Source organism: Eumetopias jubatus, unplaced genomic scaffold (assembly GCF_037043125.1).
Source record: "Eumetopias jubatus isolate StellerSeaLion01/CBP00866 unplaced genomic scaffold, mEumJub1_p1.0 scaffold_13, whole genome shotgun sequence".
Classification (NCBI taxonomy): Eukaryota; Metazoa; Chordata; class Mammalia; order Carnivora; family Otariidae; genus Eumetopias; species Eumetopias jubatus.
Window position 1 is genome coordinate 42,567,049 of NW_028274819.1, and position 18,704 is coordinate 42,585,752.

The window sequence follows — 18,704 nt, forward strand, 5'->3', positions numbered from 1 at the left end:
AACTATCTCAGGACACTGTGCCGGCCTTAGAGAATTCCTATTCATAATGCAAGTATTTGTTCTTATTCTCAGAAAACTCTGCTTCAGGAATACACATGAACGTGACTGGCAGCTCTGCAGTATTAACTTTCCCTGCAAAACTCCTTATTATTACATATTTGAAAGAAGTCTTCAATATTTAAATATGTATTTTAGGATATAATAACAAAATTCTTATTTACTTAAAAAAGACTCATGCCCAAATCCCCACATAGGAGATAGGTGATCTAAATTTGTGAGCATAAAATTTTCTAATTACTCTTATCTAATTACTATTATGTATATATATGATATGTATACATTTATAAAAAATATCGTAAAATATTTATATAAAATGTATATACACAAATATTCTATAAGCAGACTTAATTGAGCATCAGTATAGAGTATACTAATATAAGGTACTTTATATGTGAAAGTAACATGAGAGAATTATTTTTTGCCCATTTTAACTGCAGTGTAGGTAATGGCCCCTTCGGTATATATTCTGTGGCTGCTATGAACAACCCCCCATTCAGGCAATCTTTAGAAATGAGCTTTGAAGAAAGGTTGGTAAAGTACCCCTCATCTAGACCATTGGAATAAAATATATCACATCATTGTCCAGCCATGTCTAGTTGTCAAATGAAATGTAGTTGTTTGTAAAGCAACCAGCAAAAAGCTTCTCAAGGGCATTTACTGATCTCCACTTGAGTTTGTAGAAAAGGGGACCTTGTTGAAGTGAGTCAAGGTCTGGTGTAGGCCGGTCAGTGCTGGTAATCCTGAGGGGAGGGTGCCCAGCGCATCCTGCCGTTCATGTGGTGTTTTCCAGGAGATGGCTGCAATCAGTCATCTCACAGATGGTTTGAAAAAGGCTTGTCTTGCTGGCAAGCAAAGTGTTATTTAAGTACACAATCCACTCTACTACTGAAACAGTTTTGCCAAACTTATCCAAGTATTCTAACATGCTTAAAGATGGTATAAATATCATTTATTGCTAGCAGTTTTCTTCAGACTATATGGAATGTCTTCCTGCTGCCTGATCTAAGTGTCCCAGTTTACATTATGGCCTTTACTGCCTCTGTTTGATGGAGTGATCAGTAAAAATTTAATGACACTATAAAATAATAAAAATGTCATTAATTTACCACGGATCTTGGATGCAGTGGTTGTAAAGTTACATTAATAAACAGAATATTTTTTACAACAAAAAGCATTGTTATGGGGGAACGTATAAATAACACACATAAATTTAAGAGCAATTTTACTGTTAGCACACACATTATTATGGAATAGCCAATAAGTGTATAAAACATAGTATATAAAATTTTATTAAAATATACTGTGCACATCAAAAATTCAGCTTTTATCTAAGTGCAAAGAAAAGCCATTATTGTGTGCTTACTGTTTCATTGCTGTTCTTTCCCCATATCACAATTTTACATTTGTTGCCAGTAAGAGGAAGTTGATTTTTTTTTTCTTAGATGGAAGCAAGGCTCTGTTCTTTTAGTCACCCCAAATCCATTCTCTTTCTCCACCGATGCAAAAACAAAATTGATCAATCTTGCCATGGTAGGGAGGGAGAAGTTGCTAATTTAATGCAAAGTTAAAAATAATGCCCAAGGAATTGAATGGTTTGTTCAGTGACTCTGGAAATAAGGGATAATAATGCAGCAGTCTATCTGTCATCAGTGAGGCTGCCCCATCATTGACTCTGATAATATGTGAAGATGATGGATGTCAGCGTCTTGTGGCTTGTGGCATTGAACATCCATCAGCTCTCACTAAAGGGGGCTTTATCATTTCAATATCTTTACTTAATATGCAACATCTATCTCATACATCATAATTTCAAAGCACTTAAGAGAGCCAACAGTCCTACAACACAGCAGAGCTGACTTTCAGACTTTAATTTTTTTCAGTAACTTTTATGTTGCCTGCATGTTTTGTGACTGACAATGCATAAGTAAGTGTCTGATGACATCGCTGCATGTAAAATGCACATTGCGCCGTCAACATGAAGATTGGGGAATTTTCCTGGGGGGGTTGAGATTCAATTAACATTAAGCTATTTTGCTTACATCTCCAAAATATCTTACCTGGGAGATGTACATTGTGAGAGCTAGTTCAAGTGCGTGGAAAAATCTGGAGCGAAGAACATGCCTCCCGCTGTCTATATGTGGTTGCTATAGGGGCATACCCATTGGCACTTAATGGCCAGAAGTTGAAGCCTCTTGGAACTGAAGTATCTTTGAACGAAACTCTGTGCCCATATCCACAATCCTGTATTTACCAGGCTCATGTTCCACTTCACTGGTAAAATCTTTGCTTAGCCCAGCTGCCTGGAGCTAACTTGTAGACATCAGGCCCTCTTCTTATCTTATGGTTATGTGGCTGGCAAATAAATATTCTGAGCTATTCTTTGAAGAAGGAAATCTTCTGGGAGACTAGGTAGAAATTTATATGAAAGGGCATGGCTTTGCAGGGTCCTTCTTTAATCTCAAACACAAGTGCTTAATATTACCAAATATAAAATGCAGCCCACTGCCCCAAACAATTTTTATCATTGATTTATTTTCTGCCTGTTTAACAAGTGTTTCATGGGATATTCTTCCTTGACTTCTACTCTGTCAAAATATTGATATTTTATAAGGAAAGTATCTCTGCAGAAGAATGTTTTTTTCAATGAAGTCAGAAAAATGTATGACTTCAAAGACACTGTGAATGTGTTGTTGAATGTTCTGAATGTTTTTTGTTATGATTAAAAACAAGCTGATAATACTGAATTGTGAGTGCACTTCATTTTTTATAAAAGAAAAGATATTATCATCATGTAAGCTTTGTTGTCTTAGGATTTTACAAACCATGGCATGTAATTTTCCCTCTTCTCCTTCCTTGTCAAAATATTGATATTCTTTCAGGAACTTTATTTTTTTTTTACTGAGAATATTTTCCGGTAAAATCAAAGAGAATGAATGACTAGAAAGATACTTGAAATATGCATATTGATAGGTAGCACGGTCTGTTGATTTTCAGAGAAAGTTGTTTTTCCCCCCATGAAAATACAGCTAAAGGTTGTTCTTCCAAGAAGATTGCAGGTGTCACATCAAAACTCCTTTTGCATTTAACACAGGGAAAGCATTCACATGCAAATATTTGAAATGCGGAACAATGTGATAAAACAAAGGTTGAATATTTTGCTTTCCCTGGTACTACTCATCTTCACTTTAATTCTTTTTCTTTACATCGTGACAACCAAAAGTGCTACTCCAAAATAGAAATTGGCTGATTAAAAGCAGCTGTCCTTCCCTCCCTCCCCCCACCCCGGCCGACAATGTGTGAAACTCCCACATGGCTTGTGGTTGCTTTCTGTCGTGGCCTGCATCTGGGTTAATTTGTTCTTGTGCTGCAGTGTTTTCACATAAGAAGATATTGGGGAACCATGCCTAATTTGCTTTTTATTTTCATTCTGTTTTTTATAAGTGTCGTATTTCAGAGGTTTGCCCATAGCCCACTATTGTAACCAGTTAGCATTACCCAGTTGGGGAAATTCATGATTATGATTTTGCTGCAAATCTTTCATAGACGTGGTGCTAGATTGAAGCAAGGTTTATGCTATGTTTTCTTCCAACACAGATTTCAACATACTCCACGATGAAGGGGAACTGGAAGACTTCCTGCACAATTTGACTGATGGGAATTAATTATAGAAATATAATGATATTCAAAAATAATCATATTAGAAAGCACAAATGTAGTGAGACTGTACAAATGAGACACAGCCTCTATCAAGTAATTGTATGTTTGCTCTTTAAGAATATTTCCAAGTTTCTAAACATCTTACAGAAGAGAACACTCACAGAGTGTTTCCATCTAATGCCGAACATGCTCAGTACAGAACTAGGTCATTGAACAATAGACTGAACAGCAATCAGCACTCTACTGCTGCATAATGCATTAAGTATAACATGCAGAAACCATTCCCGGAGCTGGAAGCTGCTATTTCATGTCTGTAAATTCAAGCTGACATGACATTTAATATTGTTTCATAGTAATGAACAACAAGGTCTCATTCATTCATAAGCACCACACAAAGCCAAGTTTGAGTCTGGAGAGTAGCGAGGAGGCGAGAAGGGGACACGCGCTGTGTTTTTGCAGACAAGAACACCATCTTAGTGACGGTCAGTGAGCCCTCGGCTACTGATCCAGAGAGCGGCAGAGGGAGAGTTCAATGTGATATTTCAGGCTCCTTCTCCTAGAAGAGCTGGTTAACAAGTATAACATCTTTGAGTTTCCCTCCTATAGCGGCAGGAGATTTTCACTTTCCTCACTCAATGGCTGGGCTAGGAGTAATCTCCTTTTTACTTCTCGGGGAAGTTACAGTGGAAACTCCTAAGCAAAATAAGAGCATCAACTCCATCATCTCGTCTGCCTGCTTGGAAACATTTGTTTTTGAAATCCTCTTGCCTAAAATACTGATTTGTATTTTCCCAGGAATACCAATACGAACTGTGATCTCTAATTGAGAAAATTCCTCTCCCGTTAATTAGCAGTAGATTTTAATGGGAATTGCTCTTTCAAGTTTTGCACTGCAGGCTCAAACCTTTCACTTGCATTCCTTTTAGACTACTGGAGCAAATCCCAGTGAGAGAAGATGCTCAGTGCCGCCCGGTGGGCTTCCTGGCGCCGGTTTCCTTCCCTTGCAGGTACTCTGCTTTAGACGCGGTCAGCTCTGTGGGTGCCACCGTCAGGCTTTAGCGGAACCTTCCTGAAAGCTTTTCTGAGCCCCTAGTTGATCAGAAATGACGTTTGTAAATCCAAGTTTTGCCCACAAAGCAAGATAGAAACTGGAAGGAAAAAGGGGCTGCTTCGGAAGCTAGAATAAGCCTCTGATTATTCTTTCCTCTAGGAAAGAACACGCTTTGAGAATTTGGGGCCCCAGTTAACAGGAAAGTCAAGTGAAGATGGAAAGCTGGGCCCCGGTGTCATCGATCTTACGCGGCCAGAAGATGCAGAGGGTGAGTGGCTTTTCCGTAGCTCTTTTCTGCTGCTCTGGGCGGTTGTGATGGTGCAACTGAGTTAGCTCTAGGACCTTCTACGGGCTTTCCTGGGAGTACCGGCTGGATTCTTTTTGGCAAAGCAGAAGAAATTTTAGCCTCCATTATATATTATAGCTGAGGACGTTGAGAGGTAGCTAGATCCTATATTACTGAACACATAGCCATTCAAGGACTTCAAGGTGCCACTTTCCAGTTTTCAAATAAAAGGGCCCTCTGCATTCCAGTGAGTAACAGAATCCTATGTGTCATCCATGTCACTGAATTCTTGTTAAAAAAGGACTAACATACAAAGGAGGATTTTTTTTAACCCTAAATCGAGTGAGTCCCAGGAGCAGTCAAACCATTTTGGGAACTCAATGATGGTTTACAGCAAATCTCGCATAAAATTAATAATTGCTCAGGCAAGGCCCAGCCTGTGCCTGAGCAGCAAGCATTACTAAAATCTTTTGAAAGTCTGGATGGAAAGACCAGCTTCGCTCTCAGTGGGTTTACCCACAGCACTATCAATGCCTGTCCACCTCTCTTCCCTTTTTGTTTGTTTGTTTTAAATGCACAAGCAGCAAATCAGCAGAAATTGCTCCCCAGAGGCTGGGTACAATTTATGAGTTAGGTCAGCACTTCAGTAGTAATGTTGCCTGGTTATTTACTGTGTCATCACAGAGTAGGGACTGGTTTTCCCGTTAGCTGTTCCTTTGGCAGAATCCCTCCCACCAGTCAGGGAAGATTAATTTGTTCTCTTCAGAGTAACACAATACTTCACCCAACTTGGGTCCCAGCTGAAGTTCTTTAGTTTGAGGAGACGAATCTTACTATTATCCTTTACTGGCAGAATTTCTCCCAGGACCCTAATCCCCTGAAAATGCACGAAGACATTTCATAGCCACATCTGAACTGGGCCTGGCTTCTGGTGAGAGCTTGGGACCAGCCCGGCAGTTCAGAAATTCCTGGCATGAGCGCTAAAAAATGGACAGTATCAGACATTAGGAAGCACTTCAGAGTTTCCAGAAGGCAGATTTTTTTAATACAAGTAGGAGAGACCGATGTGTAATGATAGTCCTGGGGACAAGGTATTAAACTCTGATTGGTATGTGTGTGGGGATTGGGGGCAGTGGGGGGGGGGCGGGGAAGGACGGGGAAGCGGAAGAGAAAGAAGGCAGGGGAAGGGAGGGGTGAGGAGGACTCAAACCCAGATACACACTCGCTGACTTCCATGAACAGCGTGTACCCAGAGCACAGTGACATGGATATTTTATAGGCACTTAGAAGTATAGGTTTTTCCTCGTGAGGACTGAGGTTCCTTGGTCTAGGGGACCCGTTATTCAGGTTTGGCCCGGCTCAATTTTGTGGCAAGGTCGTACCACAGAGTACCTAAGTCTTTGACTGTACACAGTGAAATAATATTTTTCGTCACTTTGGAGTATTCAGTCTGTTCATCTTTCCAGAGACTAGGAGGTACAGAGTTCCATCACCTTACCCTTGTTCCAGCAGTCCTCTTCATTTGTCATTTTTCCTTCTTCATTTGGCTTCTTAACTGTATAATGGATATACCCATGGTCAGTTACCTCTCAATAATGCTAACGATTTAGTTAATGATATTATGGGCTTGGTAAATTAAAAATCATGATCGGAGTTACTAACCATTGTGAAAAGAAAAAATGAAAACCTTAACTGTAGGGAAACATATTGTATAGAAATATTTTTGGAAATTCCATTCAATACCCAGATCATCTGGATTCAGATCAATTTCCTGGCTACTTTGGTTTTTGTTCTTGTTGTTTGTTCATTAGCAAACATTTTTGAAGCACTTACCTGCTTTTTACACATATTTTCTCACATAAACCTTATACAACTCTGTAAAGAAGGTATTATTATTTCTTTTCCACTTTAACAGATGAGAATATTAAAGGTGAGAGGAATCAAGTAACTTGCCACAGGTCACAGAGAGAGTCAGGATAGAGCTGAGAGTTGATCCCAGGCAGCCTAGCTCCAGAACCCATGCTGCTGAATACTGTGCCGTACCGCATGCCCTGTATACACAGATAAATCTGTGGTGCCTTCACTTTTCTGAACAAAGTCCTTGTGACCTTCCTCAGTATGGCCCATTTCCTCTCCCCTAAATATAGCAAGTCTTGCCGTACCCCAGCTCTCGTGTTACTCTGTCACACAGAGCAGCAGTGCCTGATGAGTGTAACAGTAGATGGGCTGTAGTGGCCCAGGAGCTTAAGGAGCGTGTGAAAACCTCCCTTCAGAAGCTTGCCCAGAGTTGCCATTGAGACCTCCTGGGCTTTGGGGGGCTGTGAGTTCATGAATGGAGTCAAGTTACTAGCTCTCAGATGGACAGAAGCGCACTGCCTTTGTGAGGACTGCTGGGGTGGGCAGCAACCTTCTGCTGACTTCAGGACATTTCCTGGCGTCTGTTCAAGTAAGAGACGATTGCAAAGCCTGCTGGGGTTACAGTTCCTATTAAAGTCAGAGCAGATAGCAGGTACACATGATACTTTCTCTACTTTGCTCCTTCACATTTCCCTTAACAGGAAGAGTAGGAAGGGACTGCAATAAAAGAATAACTACAACTTATAAACTCCTTCAATCAGTTTATGGTCTAAATGAAACAAAACAAAACAAAACATTACTTAAGTGTCTACCATGTGCCAGGACTAGACACTAGATAAACCAAGGGAAGAAAAATGATGTGTTCCTGACCTCTTGGAGTTTAAAGTCTAGTGAAGAAAGACAGAAGATTAAAAGGGGAGTATCTACAGACAGACAGGCATAATTATCACCGAGAAAATTGCTAAAAAGATCAAGACTTCGTTATGCTGCATAGAGATTCAGAGTGAAAGCTACTTAGGTCAGCTCAATTGGCAGGTGGGTGCTGCAGCCCTAGCCTAGCACGTCACCTCTCCTCAGTCCACACATGATCACCTCCATGTTTCCTCTGGCTTGGCACAGCAATTAAAATGTTTTCCTCAGCTTTATTGAGATAGAATTGATACATAACTCTGTAAATTTCAGATGTACTATGTGATGGTTTGGTACACATGTATGTTAGAAGATGATTACCACAATAAAGTTAGTTAACACATCTGTCACCTCATATAATCACCTCTTTTTTATGAGAAAATTTAAGATCTACCTTCTTAGCAACTTGCAAGTGGATAACACAGTATTGTTAATTATAGTCACCATGCTGTGAATTAGCTCCCCAGAGCTTATCCATCTTAAAACTGAACATTTATACTCTTTGACCAACGTCTCTCCCTTTTCCCTTCCCCCTGATCCCTGGAAACCACCATTCTACTCTGTTTCTGAGTTTTCCCTTTTTAGATTCCACATATAAGTGAGACAATACAGTATTACTTGTCTTTCTCGGTCTGACTTATTTCACTTTGCATAATGTCTTCAGGGTCCATCCATGTTGTTGTAATTGGCAGGATTGTCTTCTTGTTTGTGGATGAATAATATTCATCCACAAAAACTCCTTCAAGAGTTTTGTGTATGTGTGTGTGTGTGTGTGTGTGTGTGTGTGTGTGTGTATGTATGTAGATATATATATAGAGAGAGATAAAGAAAATGTGATATATATATGCATCCATCAACATACACTTAGGTTGTTTCCATGTCTTGGTTTTTGTGAATAATGCCGAACAGCCATCTTAAAGGGCTATGCTTTCCTCCCACTTGCACCCCGTCCTCCTGTGAGGCTTCTGAAGAGACCAAAGTACGTCAGCTTAGGAGATGAGGGCCTGTTCCAGCTGGGCTTCCCAGGAAAATATCTGCCAGTCGTGAAAATGCCAATATCACTTAGTAAGCAACTTGTGGACCTGCTTCATAGCTCTGAGCATGGAGGCAGCAAGGGAAAGGTCACCCAAAGAGGCAGCTGTGCATGTGTATTAAACACTCATCAAAATCAAATGACAAAACCATAAGCCAGGAAAACAGAAATTAAAAATATAAAAGGCAAATGCCTTCAAAATTTTATTTTTAAAGTCCAGCTGTTATTTGGCTTGAATATGACAAGACAGCATTTCTTGTTCACCATGATATTTATAAAACTACAAATTCATTGGTGCTGGGGGCCTAGGAAACATGTGTAAGGTCTTGTTATACTTTGAAGCAGTTGAAGGCTTACTGTGTACTGAGCACCCAAAACGTGTTAGCTCCTATGTGGGACACAGAAGGAAGAGAGGACTTGATTAGTGGAGTCTTGTCACCATGTATTAAGAATGATGAACAGCTGTTTAACTTTTTAGGGACTCTTCACATGGTATTTCCCCTCTCCTTGTTCTCCGGCAATAGTGCGATGCTTCCCCCAACTCTCCTAATTTCAAGGTTGCAAACTAGAGTGGAAAGGGCGCTCCCCCAGTTATTGGGAGGTTTGGATTAAGGCTCTTTTACTAAAGGATGGCAAACGAGTGACTGAGTCCTCCTTATCTTTTAAAAGAGAGGTTCTGGATTCCATTATCTCTAAGGCCCCTTCCAAATCTAAGATTGGACACCGCCTGTGCTTCTTATAGGAAAGGTGATCTGGGCACAATAGTTTCCTCTTACTTTTTTCTCAGAAAAATGAAGGAGGAGACCAATAGCTCTGAGAGGATATTTGTGCCACTTGTTGCATCCAGTTTTCAAGTCCCTTGAACTTTTCTTTTTACTAATGAGGAGCTCTCTCTGGTAGTAATTCCCAGTTGCCTTTTGCAGATGGGCCCCTCTGCTCTGTCCTCTCTTCTCTTCTCCCAGCAATAACAGTTGTGACTTGCCTTCTTTTTCATATTCTTTCTATCCTGTTTCTTCTCTCTTTCACACCTGGCATCTCTAAAGAGATATTTTCTTTTTTTTTTTTCCCATCTTGCAGAATATCTGGGGTAAGAAAACATTTTTCTAACACCTCTTTTAATTCCCAAATTCAGTTATTGTGTCCCAGCCTCAGAGGGAGGCTGCACCTCATTTTGATGTGGGGAATAGTGGGCTATGAGCTCCGAAAGGGATGAGCTCTGAAGGTAATTATCATTGGCCAGACTTCTGGACCCTGGGCTGAAACCGTGGTGATGTGCCGTCTGTCCTCCATGTATTAAAAACTTGCATTGACTTGAGTGGAAATGGATATGTGCACCAAGAACGGTCCCTTTTCGAACTGTTGCTCTCAGGTTCCCAGATTTGCTTAGAAGAGTTTTATAGGTTTGTACTGAATTGTGAATTGGATCCCAGCCAACATGGTCTTCATCCTCCTGAAAGCTTTATTTTTTGGTGAGCTTCTGATTGCTTCTGCATTTTATACCTCAGGTTGGCTCTACTATTGTCAACTTAAGCTCTCTGGTTGTAGACAAATAAGAGAGACTGCAACTTTTCCTTTTTTCTCCTTAAAAAATGTACCACTTATTATTAATATTATTGGTAACATTAATATTATTTTCTCTTAAAAATTCTGTTTACCCTTGGATTCACACTCTGAGAAATCTGTGAAGCTTCTTTCATTCCCTTTCCCCTCCCCAGATCCTTATTCCTGGCGGGAAGGGAGGATTGACTTGAAGATACAAGGCTCATTCAAGGCAGCAGGGGGACGCTATAGTGTCATCTGGTGTGGAGTTTAAGGGTACAACAGCTTACACTTTGGAATATGAAAGTCATTATTAGTCCAAGCCCACTGAGATACAGTGCTTCACACTGCAATGCATAGATTCTCAGAATTGGAATAATGGAGAGACATCATCAAATTTACAGTTCCAGCCAAGAAATCCCTTTTTATATCCCTGACAAGTGGTCACCTCACTTCTGTTCAAATGCATCTCGTAGTCTCTTAACAGAAAACTGACTACTTCTTGAGAAGCTCATTCTGATTCTAATTATTAATTCTTTGTTATTGGTAGCCAGAATTTGTCTCTGCTTCCTTGTAACTTCTACTCACTGGTTCTAGTCTGACTTCTGGGTTCCAAAAAATAAAAAATAAAACATATTTCTCCACATGAAACCCCTTCAGATATTTGCTCAAGGACTAGGGGATTTAAATTCTAGTTGCTCCACCCTTGGCGGGTCACTTTCTTTCCCTGAATTTTTTCGTCTGTAGCTGAAGAAGTTGGTCCAGGTGATTTCTAGTTGACAGTTTTTTAACTGTCTTACTATACTGCCATGTAATTGAAATCATTCACCTTTAAGTCAACTAGAATGTAACAAGTATCAATTAAGGACCACATCATCTTTTAAAGAAATGAAATTCTTATAGAAATATACTATCTCTATAATGAGATGTCTTTGCCCAAGAAGGAATCCAAGTACTAGAGTATATATCAGGCATAAAAGATGGGAAATTGTACATATTAAAAGAAAAGGCTGAGGTAAATCAGAAGAAAGCACTAACCAGAGTTGTGCCATGGGCTTATGGGTCTGACTTTCCATACCTGCCTAAAACAGTGTTTCCAGGAATCTTAGAGGAATGAATAGGCAAAGCAGTTTCTATGGATCCAGCAGGCTGGGGTCCGAAGCCAGGATTAGTAAGCAGGGAGGCCCAAGACCTGGAGAGGACTGAGTAACAGCCACAGGCTGGGAGATAAGCCGAGTTCACAAAGTCCCTGGCTCTGGACTAACTCTGTTGTATGAGTATCACAAAAATGTATTTTACTGTGGATATAAACAGTTTTAGAGGATCCTGTGCACCAGTTTATATCAGCACTATATATAAAGTGCCGCTCTCTTAAACAAGCAAATACACTTCTCTTAAAGAAATATATTTGCTCTGTTTTAAAAGCTCCCAAATAACTTTTAATATTGGTGGAAAACAATTTCCATTGAACTCTCCAAGTGATGGATAGTCCTGATGGGGCAAGAGAGTGAAATGTCAAGATTCTTATATAACTCCATCCCCTAATACTTCATAAAGGGAGCTCAACCTGCTTCTCAGAGTTGCTTAAGCTAGAAAGCCCGAAGAGCTAGCCTCTCTTTACTGAGGAACCTAGCCCTGGCCGAGAGCTGGTTTCTCACTGGGCTGGCTTCTTCTCTAAAGAAGTGTCAATGACAATGCATATAACCACACACACACACACACACACACACACACACACACACACACACACACACACACATCATCTACTTTTCTGACTGAATATCATCTACCCGAAGGAAAAAATGCTTCTCTATCCTATTACTGAATCACACAGAAGCACAGAAGTACTTCCCCAACTTGTCTGAGTAACTGGGCCACAAAAGATTAACAACATCTACCATGAAAATTAGATCCGAGATAAGAGCAGCCCGCATATGGTCCCAGTGGGACTACAAAATCAGTCTGTGCTTCCTCGGTACAACGTAGGTCTGCTTCACATATTCCAACACATCAGAGTAAAGCCTGGCTGGTAGAGCTCTATCTGCCATGTTCAGACCGACTATGTAGCTCTTGGGGTATGGACCCCGTCTGGTTATATCCTCTCTTGGTAGCAAGAGCCAATGGACTTGCTGTCTGCAGACCAGTGAATTCAACCCAACCTTAGGCTGGTGGAATTTAAAGAGCATCAGGCCAATTTGGAGTGCTTTTTAAATTCTTTCTGCTTAAGGTCAGGATTGGATTTGAGACCAACCTTTTTTTTCCCCCCTAATTGGTCCTTTCCTCTTTTTCAAGTTCTGATAACTGTCCTTCTAACTTGTTTCAGAAAGCTGATAACCATCTAGCTCTTTCTCATTTTTTGTTACCAACTTATATTTTTTAAGTAACATATTTTTATTTTTGCCTGTCTCCTTTTATAATTGTGGTCTCATTTTACTCTGCTTGTCTATGACTGTTTGCTTGTGCCCACTACCTGCCATTTCATACTCTATAGTGGTGGTTCTCCATAGACTGAATTGCTGGTGCCGATATCCGAACATTTCCAGTCAGGATCTGTCTGTACTTCAGGGGCCCCCAACCTTCAGTTTTACTCCCATGTTCACATTACAATGTACTGATTATCTCTTATGTGCGCAGCACATATGGAAATGGTGGGAAGGATTTTTTAAAGATGGACTGCACTATATTCTCCAAGAGCTAGTAATGTGGTTGGGATTATAATAGCAACCCATTGAAAGCAAAGCAACCTAAGGGATTATGTGTGCAAGTCCGTCATTAGAGAACCAGAAAAAAGTGCTGTTTATAAGAGGAAGTGACAGTGCTTTTGGACAGCAATGACTGTGGCAGGCCTGATAGAAATATAGCTGGAGATAAGCTTAGGTTTGGATGAGCAGAGAGAAGGGGAAGAACTTTTAGTTTAGGGAATAATCCAAGCAGATGCAGGAATAGTAAAGCACACAGACATTTATAAGGAAATTCCAGAAGGGAAGAATCACTTTTCTGACCCTTGTGTTCCCCACCAAGCCCAGTAAAAGCCTTATATATATATATATATATATATATATATATATATATATATATAGTTATGTTAATCACCATACATTACATCATTAGTTTTTGATGTAGTGTTCCATGATTCGTTGTTTGTGCATGACACCCAGTGCTCCACGCAGAACGTGCCCTCTTTAATACCCATCACCAGGCTAACCCATCCCCCCACCCCCTCCCCTCTAGAACCCTCAGTTTGTTTTTCAGAGTCCATCGTCTCTCATGGTTCGTCTCCCCCTGCAGTTTCCCCCCTTCTCACATATAGTTGTATCTAGTAACTATTTGTGGAATTGAACATGTTATAGAAGTATCTGGGTTCCATATTGTGGATGGCCTTGAATGCCAGGCTCAAGAGTTTAGACTTTGCCACCAAATAAACAGGCATTAACTTTTAATTGTTCAAGATTGACTTAGATTAGAGAGGTTAAAAATAATGGGAAAACAGTAGTTAGTTTAGTCTGGGAGATCTGTTAGTCTCTTTATTCCTCTGTTCTGTTTAATAGCCTTTCGGAGGGACCATTCAATGGGTGTCCTTTCTTATAACCTCATCAGAGAACTGAGTAGGAGTTAGGAGGGTTTTTATCCAAGTCATATTAAAAATACTTCTTTTCTTCCTGTCTATATTGTCCATTTAAGTGGGATTTCACTTTGTCCGAGGTGACTGATGGATGTCTTACAGATCTGTCTTGCACTTTTGCCTCTCATTAGTGGCAAGTGGTCTTTTTCAATTATTTTTGTTCAGTGAATACTTACTCCTAATATGATGCCCCATATTAGGTCTTGGTACCAGAGGAAAGCGAGTGTGTAAGAATCCATCGCCATTTGCATTATACTGTAGACCGTTACATTTAGGAGGAGGCTGTAAAAAGTAACTCTGAACTAAAACTTAATATCCCAAGTCTCAGCCCTGAGAGAAGAATTTCATAAGCAATATATTCAACCATTTTAAATTTACACTAAAAATACAAATTGCAGCTTACTGGTTTATATATACTTTCATGGCAGAGAAATCACTTCATGCTGCTTCAACATAAGCTCACTTTTCACTAGGAAGGCTAGTCCCACATGAGGACAAAACGGAAAGGGAGAATGGTCAGTCCATGTTGCAGACTTACAGAACTGTTAGTGAATGGAGCACTGGGTGTTATGCACAAACAATGAATCATGGAACACTACATCAAAAACTAATGATGTACTGTATGGTGATTAACATAGCATAATAAAAAAGAAAGAAAGAAAGAAAGAAAGAAAGAAAGAAAGAAAGAGAGAGAGAGAGAGAGAGAGAAAGAAAGGAAGGAAGGAAGGAAGGAAGGAAGGAAGAAAGAAAAACAACTGTCAACTGTCCCTGAAACTACCTTGCCCTCCATTTATTACAGCCTCAAAAGTCAATAATCCTAATCCTTTGTTATTCCAAATGAGTCTTTTATGAAAAGCTGATCCATAAATTCACAAGATAATTATCGCTTCCCTTTTTTTCTGGCCAGGACTGAGCAGCATCGTCTGGTTACAGTTTCCACATGTGGGAACTGGGGGATATGAAATGGTCTTTTGGGGTTGGGTCCTGTGCATATTTGATACACTTTAGCTCTTTATCAGAGAGACTCTTTTGAATATTTTTAGCTTTGGGGCAGAAAAGAAGCTCCATGCAGTAGTAAATTGTACTCTCCAGCTAACTTGTGGGTTCATTTTATAACTACTCTGAAGAACAGGCCTGTGCGGTACAGGAAACATCACCAGGTATGGGGCAAGACTGGAAATGGAGTAGTTATAAGTGAAGCACCTGCTGTGCCCTAGGTACTTGAATAGACATTCTACTACTTGTCTTACTGTTAACTACTGCTACTGTTTCTAACAGCAGCTACTGCTTAGTGAGTGGTTCCTGGGTTCTAGTGGATGAGCTAAGAAATTTACATTCCTATTTAATCTTCACAAGGATCCTGCCAAGTAGAAATGATTAGCTCTCTTTTGTCAGGAGATGAAATTACCGTTTAGAGAAGGGAAATAATTTTCCCAAGTTAGGAAAGGCCAAATGTACAGTTAAAACCCGGATCTAACGACATAGCATCTGAGCCACGCTGACTCCCATTTTTCTCCAAGATGAGCTGATTGAGTTGCTTGCATTTGTTGGAGTAGCTTTTTCCTGTTGGTTTTCATTAAGAAGCAGGAAAAAATGAGAAATAGAAACTTCTGAAAGTTTTTTTTAATCTTTCAAACTGTACAAATATTAGGTACCTTTGAAATACTTTCACCAGATTCTTGGGGTGAAGATGTTTTGTTGGATCTTGGAAATGAGTTGATTGCCCAAAATCCTTCTGATACTATTTTCATACCATAACCTAATAAAAACGTTTAGTTTCTACTGTACCCATGATCTGCATCTCTCATTCTAATAAAAGGCAAATTTCCTGAAACAAATGGAGAAGAGAAATCAATTAAATGAGTTTTATTGAGTTTTAAAAGCTAAGTCCAGATGCGATTGAAACAATTCAACTGACCATTTTAGAAATTAATTCTGATGGCAAATGTGAAACTTAGGGGATAGTTACATCTGAGTTCCTTGTGATTTTGCCACTTACTAACTGTGAGGTTTGGTCAGTTTCACCTCTTTAAACCTCAGTTTCCTCATGTTGAATAAGGAATGTGAATTCGATGATCTTTAATATCCCTCTCATGTTAACATTCTCTTATTCTAGTCGCATGTTTTATCTATTTCATGACTCTGCTATCTAGGGAAGCTCCATCATACACCTGTTTGAATACATGGCCTAGTTGTATATATTTATACACACCCTGTAACACTAGAACAGCTTCCAGATTTAATATTTCCAAAAAGCTCAGACTTGCCCTACCATCCTTTCAAGACTTCCCAGGAAGTGGGGAAGCTGGGATTTCAGAATTGTGTGGTGTGGCAAGTCAATAAAAGAAGTCAGATTAGAGCCAAAGATCTCTGAGTCCCAAACACCGATGGGTATATTTTCCCATAAAAGCCTTATTATTTTACAGGGTGCTCAAGTAAGGCAAGGTATTTAATAGCATATAATAAAATGGGATTTATTCAAAATCTAATTTCAGAAATTCCCAGGTTCTAAAACAACATGTAGATATCTGAGCCTCACTCTAGAATTTTCACCGTTGAAGATGTCCGCTGCTCTCCACCTCTGAGTACTTACCTAGGCCCACTTGTGTAGAATACCTTGGGGAAGCAGTTATGAATAAGACACAGTCATCCCTTACCCTTTTGGGTGGCACAGTCTTGGGAAGAAGGCGAGCACATACAACTAGTAATTTGGATAAAATATGATAAATGTTAATATATAGGGATGCACAGGAGGCCATAGGAGCCTACCAGACTTAGCCCAAACTGAGAAACCAGGCAAGACTGCATGGAGAAAACCAGCCCTGACACGAGTCAAAGAATAATTGATTGCAAGGTGGACAGGAAATCCTAGGAAAACGGAAAGCCTGAATTCTTAGTATGAAACAACGTGCTATCTGGAGAACTAGAAGTAGTTCAGTATTAGAAAGTAAAACGCTTTGAAGTAGAGAAGGCAGAGGTGGAACTAGAGACATAGGTAGAGGACCAGGTCATGAAGAGCCTTACTTAGTAGGACTTCATCTTTGGGGCATTAGGGAACCATTGACGACTTTTAAATATAGGAGTAGTCTGGTCAGGATTGCATTTGTGATGGATTGCTCTGGATGAAATTAGGAAAGGTATTAAGTGGGGACTGGGGACACAAAGCTGGGAGGAGGCATATCAGTTAGATGGCTAGTATTTGTAATAGTCCAGCAGGCCAAGGCAATCGATGAGTGACAAGGATGGAAACAAGAGGATGGGTTTAGTAGTATCTTCGCTAACTAATTCTGAGATTCGCTTCACCTTGGTTTGTGCTCCTTAATTTCATGTAGAATCTATGGTAGTGTATTGAGTTGGATGAAACCAGAAGCTGCTGAGCAACATGAATTAATTTAGCCTCCCAGCTTTTTACTAACCTCTGTATTCTCCAAGGGAATCTACTTGAATCCGAGCCTGGTTCTCCTGAAAACTTAGGAAGCCAGAACCTATTATTGTCTTACTGCATCCCCACCGTGGTCTCTGGTTCAAACTTAAATGATGTCTTTTTGCCTGGGCTCAACAGCTTGTAAGCTTTTCTCCTGTGCATACAAATAGCAAATAGATAATAAGTAGAATATTTGATGTTCTCTGTACTTTCAGGTCATTAAAATAAAGAATCACAGAAGTTATCCCAGTTGCCCTTGGATCCTATAGTTGAAACAAGATAAGGTCTCTGTTTAGCTATCTGTATAAAGCAAATGTAACTTGAGAATTAAAAAAAAAAAAAAAAAGTAAACATGGGCACCAAAACTGAAAGCAAGAGACTCTTGAAACTACAGACCTGGTATATCACTGGTTAGAATTTCCTTCATTTTGCGAAGCCACGAGCCACATGCATCAGCTCACCACAAAGTCATTAAGCCTTTTTAAGCTCAGATGAAAAACATTAACAAATACCACAAAAGGCTTTAGTATAGCCCCTTTGTTCATTCACATATGGCACTTTATAACTCCTGCGCCACTCTGGTCGTGTGTTTGTTTAAGCTGCCTCCATCAGGCTGGTCCTGAAAGAACAAAAGACATCTTGAGCAATCCTAAGCAGGAAATGGGCTAATCTAAACATGGTTTGTGACACTTTAAGTAGAATAGAAAGGGGAGGGATTGATTAGTCATTAATGTCCAATTGGCTCCATATGGATGTTGCAATAATAAAGCCTTTTTTCAGAGCAGTAGCAGAGTTATTGAATTAGAGGTTTATGTTTCCTCAGAGCTGACCTTAGGGAATTCCCTTTTGGTTCTTCTTGTTGATCTTTTAAAGAGAATGGAGTTTCCAATAGGAAAAAAATAGAAGCCTTACCCACGATAACACTTGCTCATAATCCTGCAACTCAGGAATGCATTAATTTAGCATCATTTTAATTCCTGCTATAATTTCAGTCCTTCATGCTTTCTTTGCATGCTCTTGCATCTATGGTGGGGCAGTATATCAGAAACCAATTAGACAGTGGCATGAACTTCATAACTGGTAATGGGCTCCTCTAATGTGCTTAGCTGTGGCAGAGAAATGGCATCCTTACAGGGAGGAGAGTAATGTTCCAGCCCAGGAATGGTGGGCTTTAAAATTCAGTTATTTCAGATCACAGAATAGTGACTGGGGTAGCTTTGGTGTAGGGGAAATGAACTACACTGCAAGTCAGAAGACCGAAGTTCT

General features: G+C 39.9%; 1 protein-coding gene across 1 annotated transcript in view; it reads left to right on the forward strand.

Moving 5' to 3' along the window:
- Positions 1 to 18,704, forward strand: part of SOX6 (SRY-box transcription factor 6) — a 384,265-nt gene that overhangs the window by 339,997 nt on the left and 25,564 nt on the right. Inside the window, exon 12 of the mRNA XM_088018068.1 lies at positions 4,928 to 5,036. Coding sequence (XP_087874194.1) covers positions 4,928 to 5,036 — 109 coding nt within the window. The remainder of the gene's footprint in view (positions 1 to 4,927; positions 5,037 to 18,704) is intronic.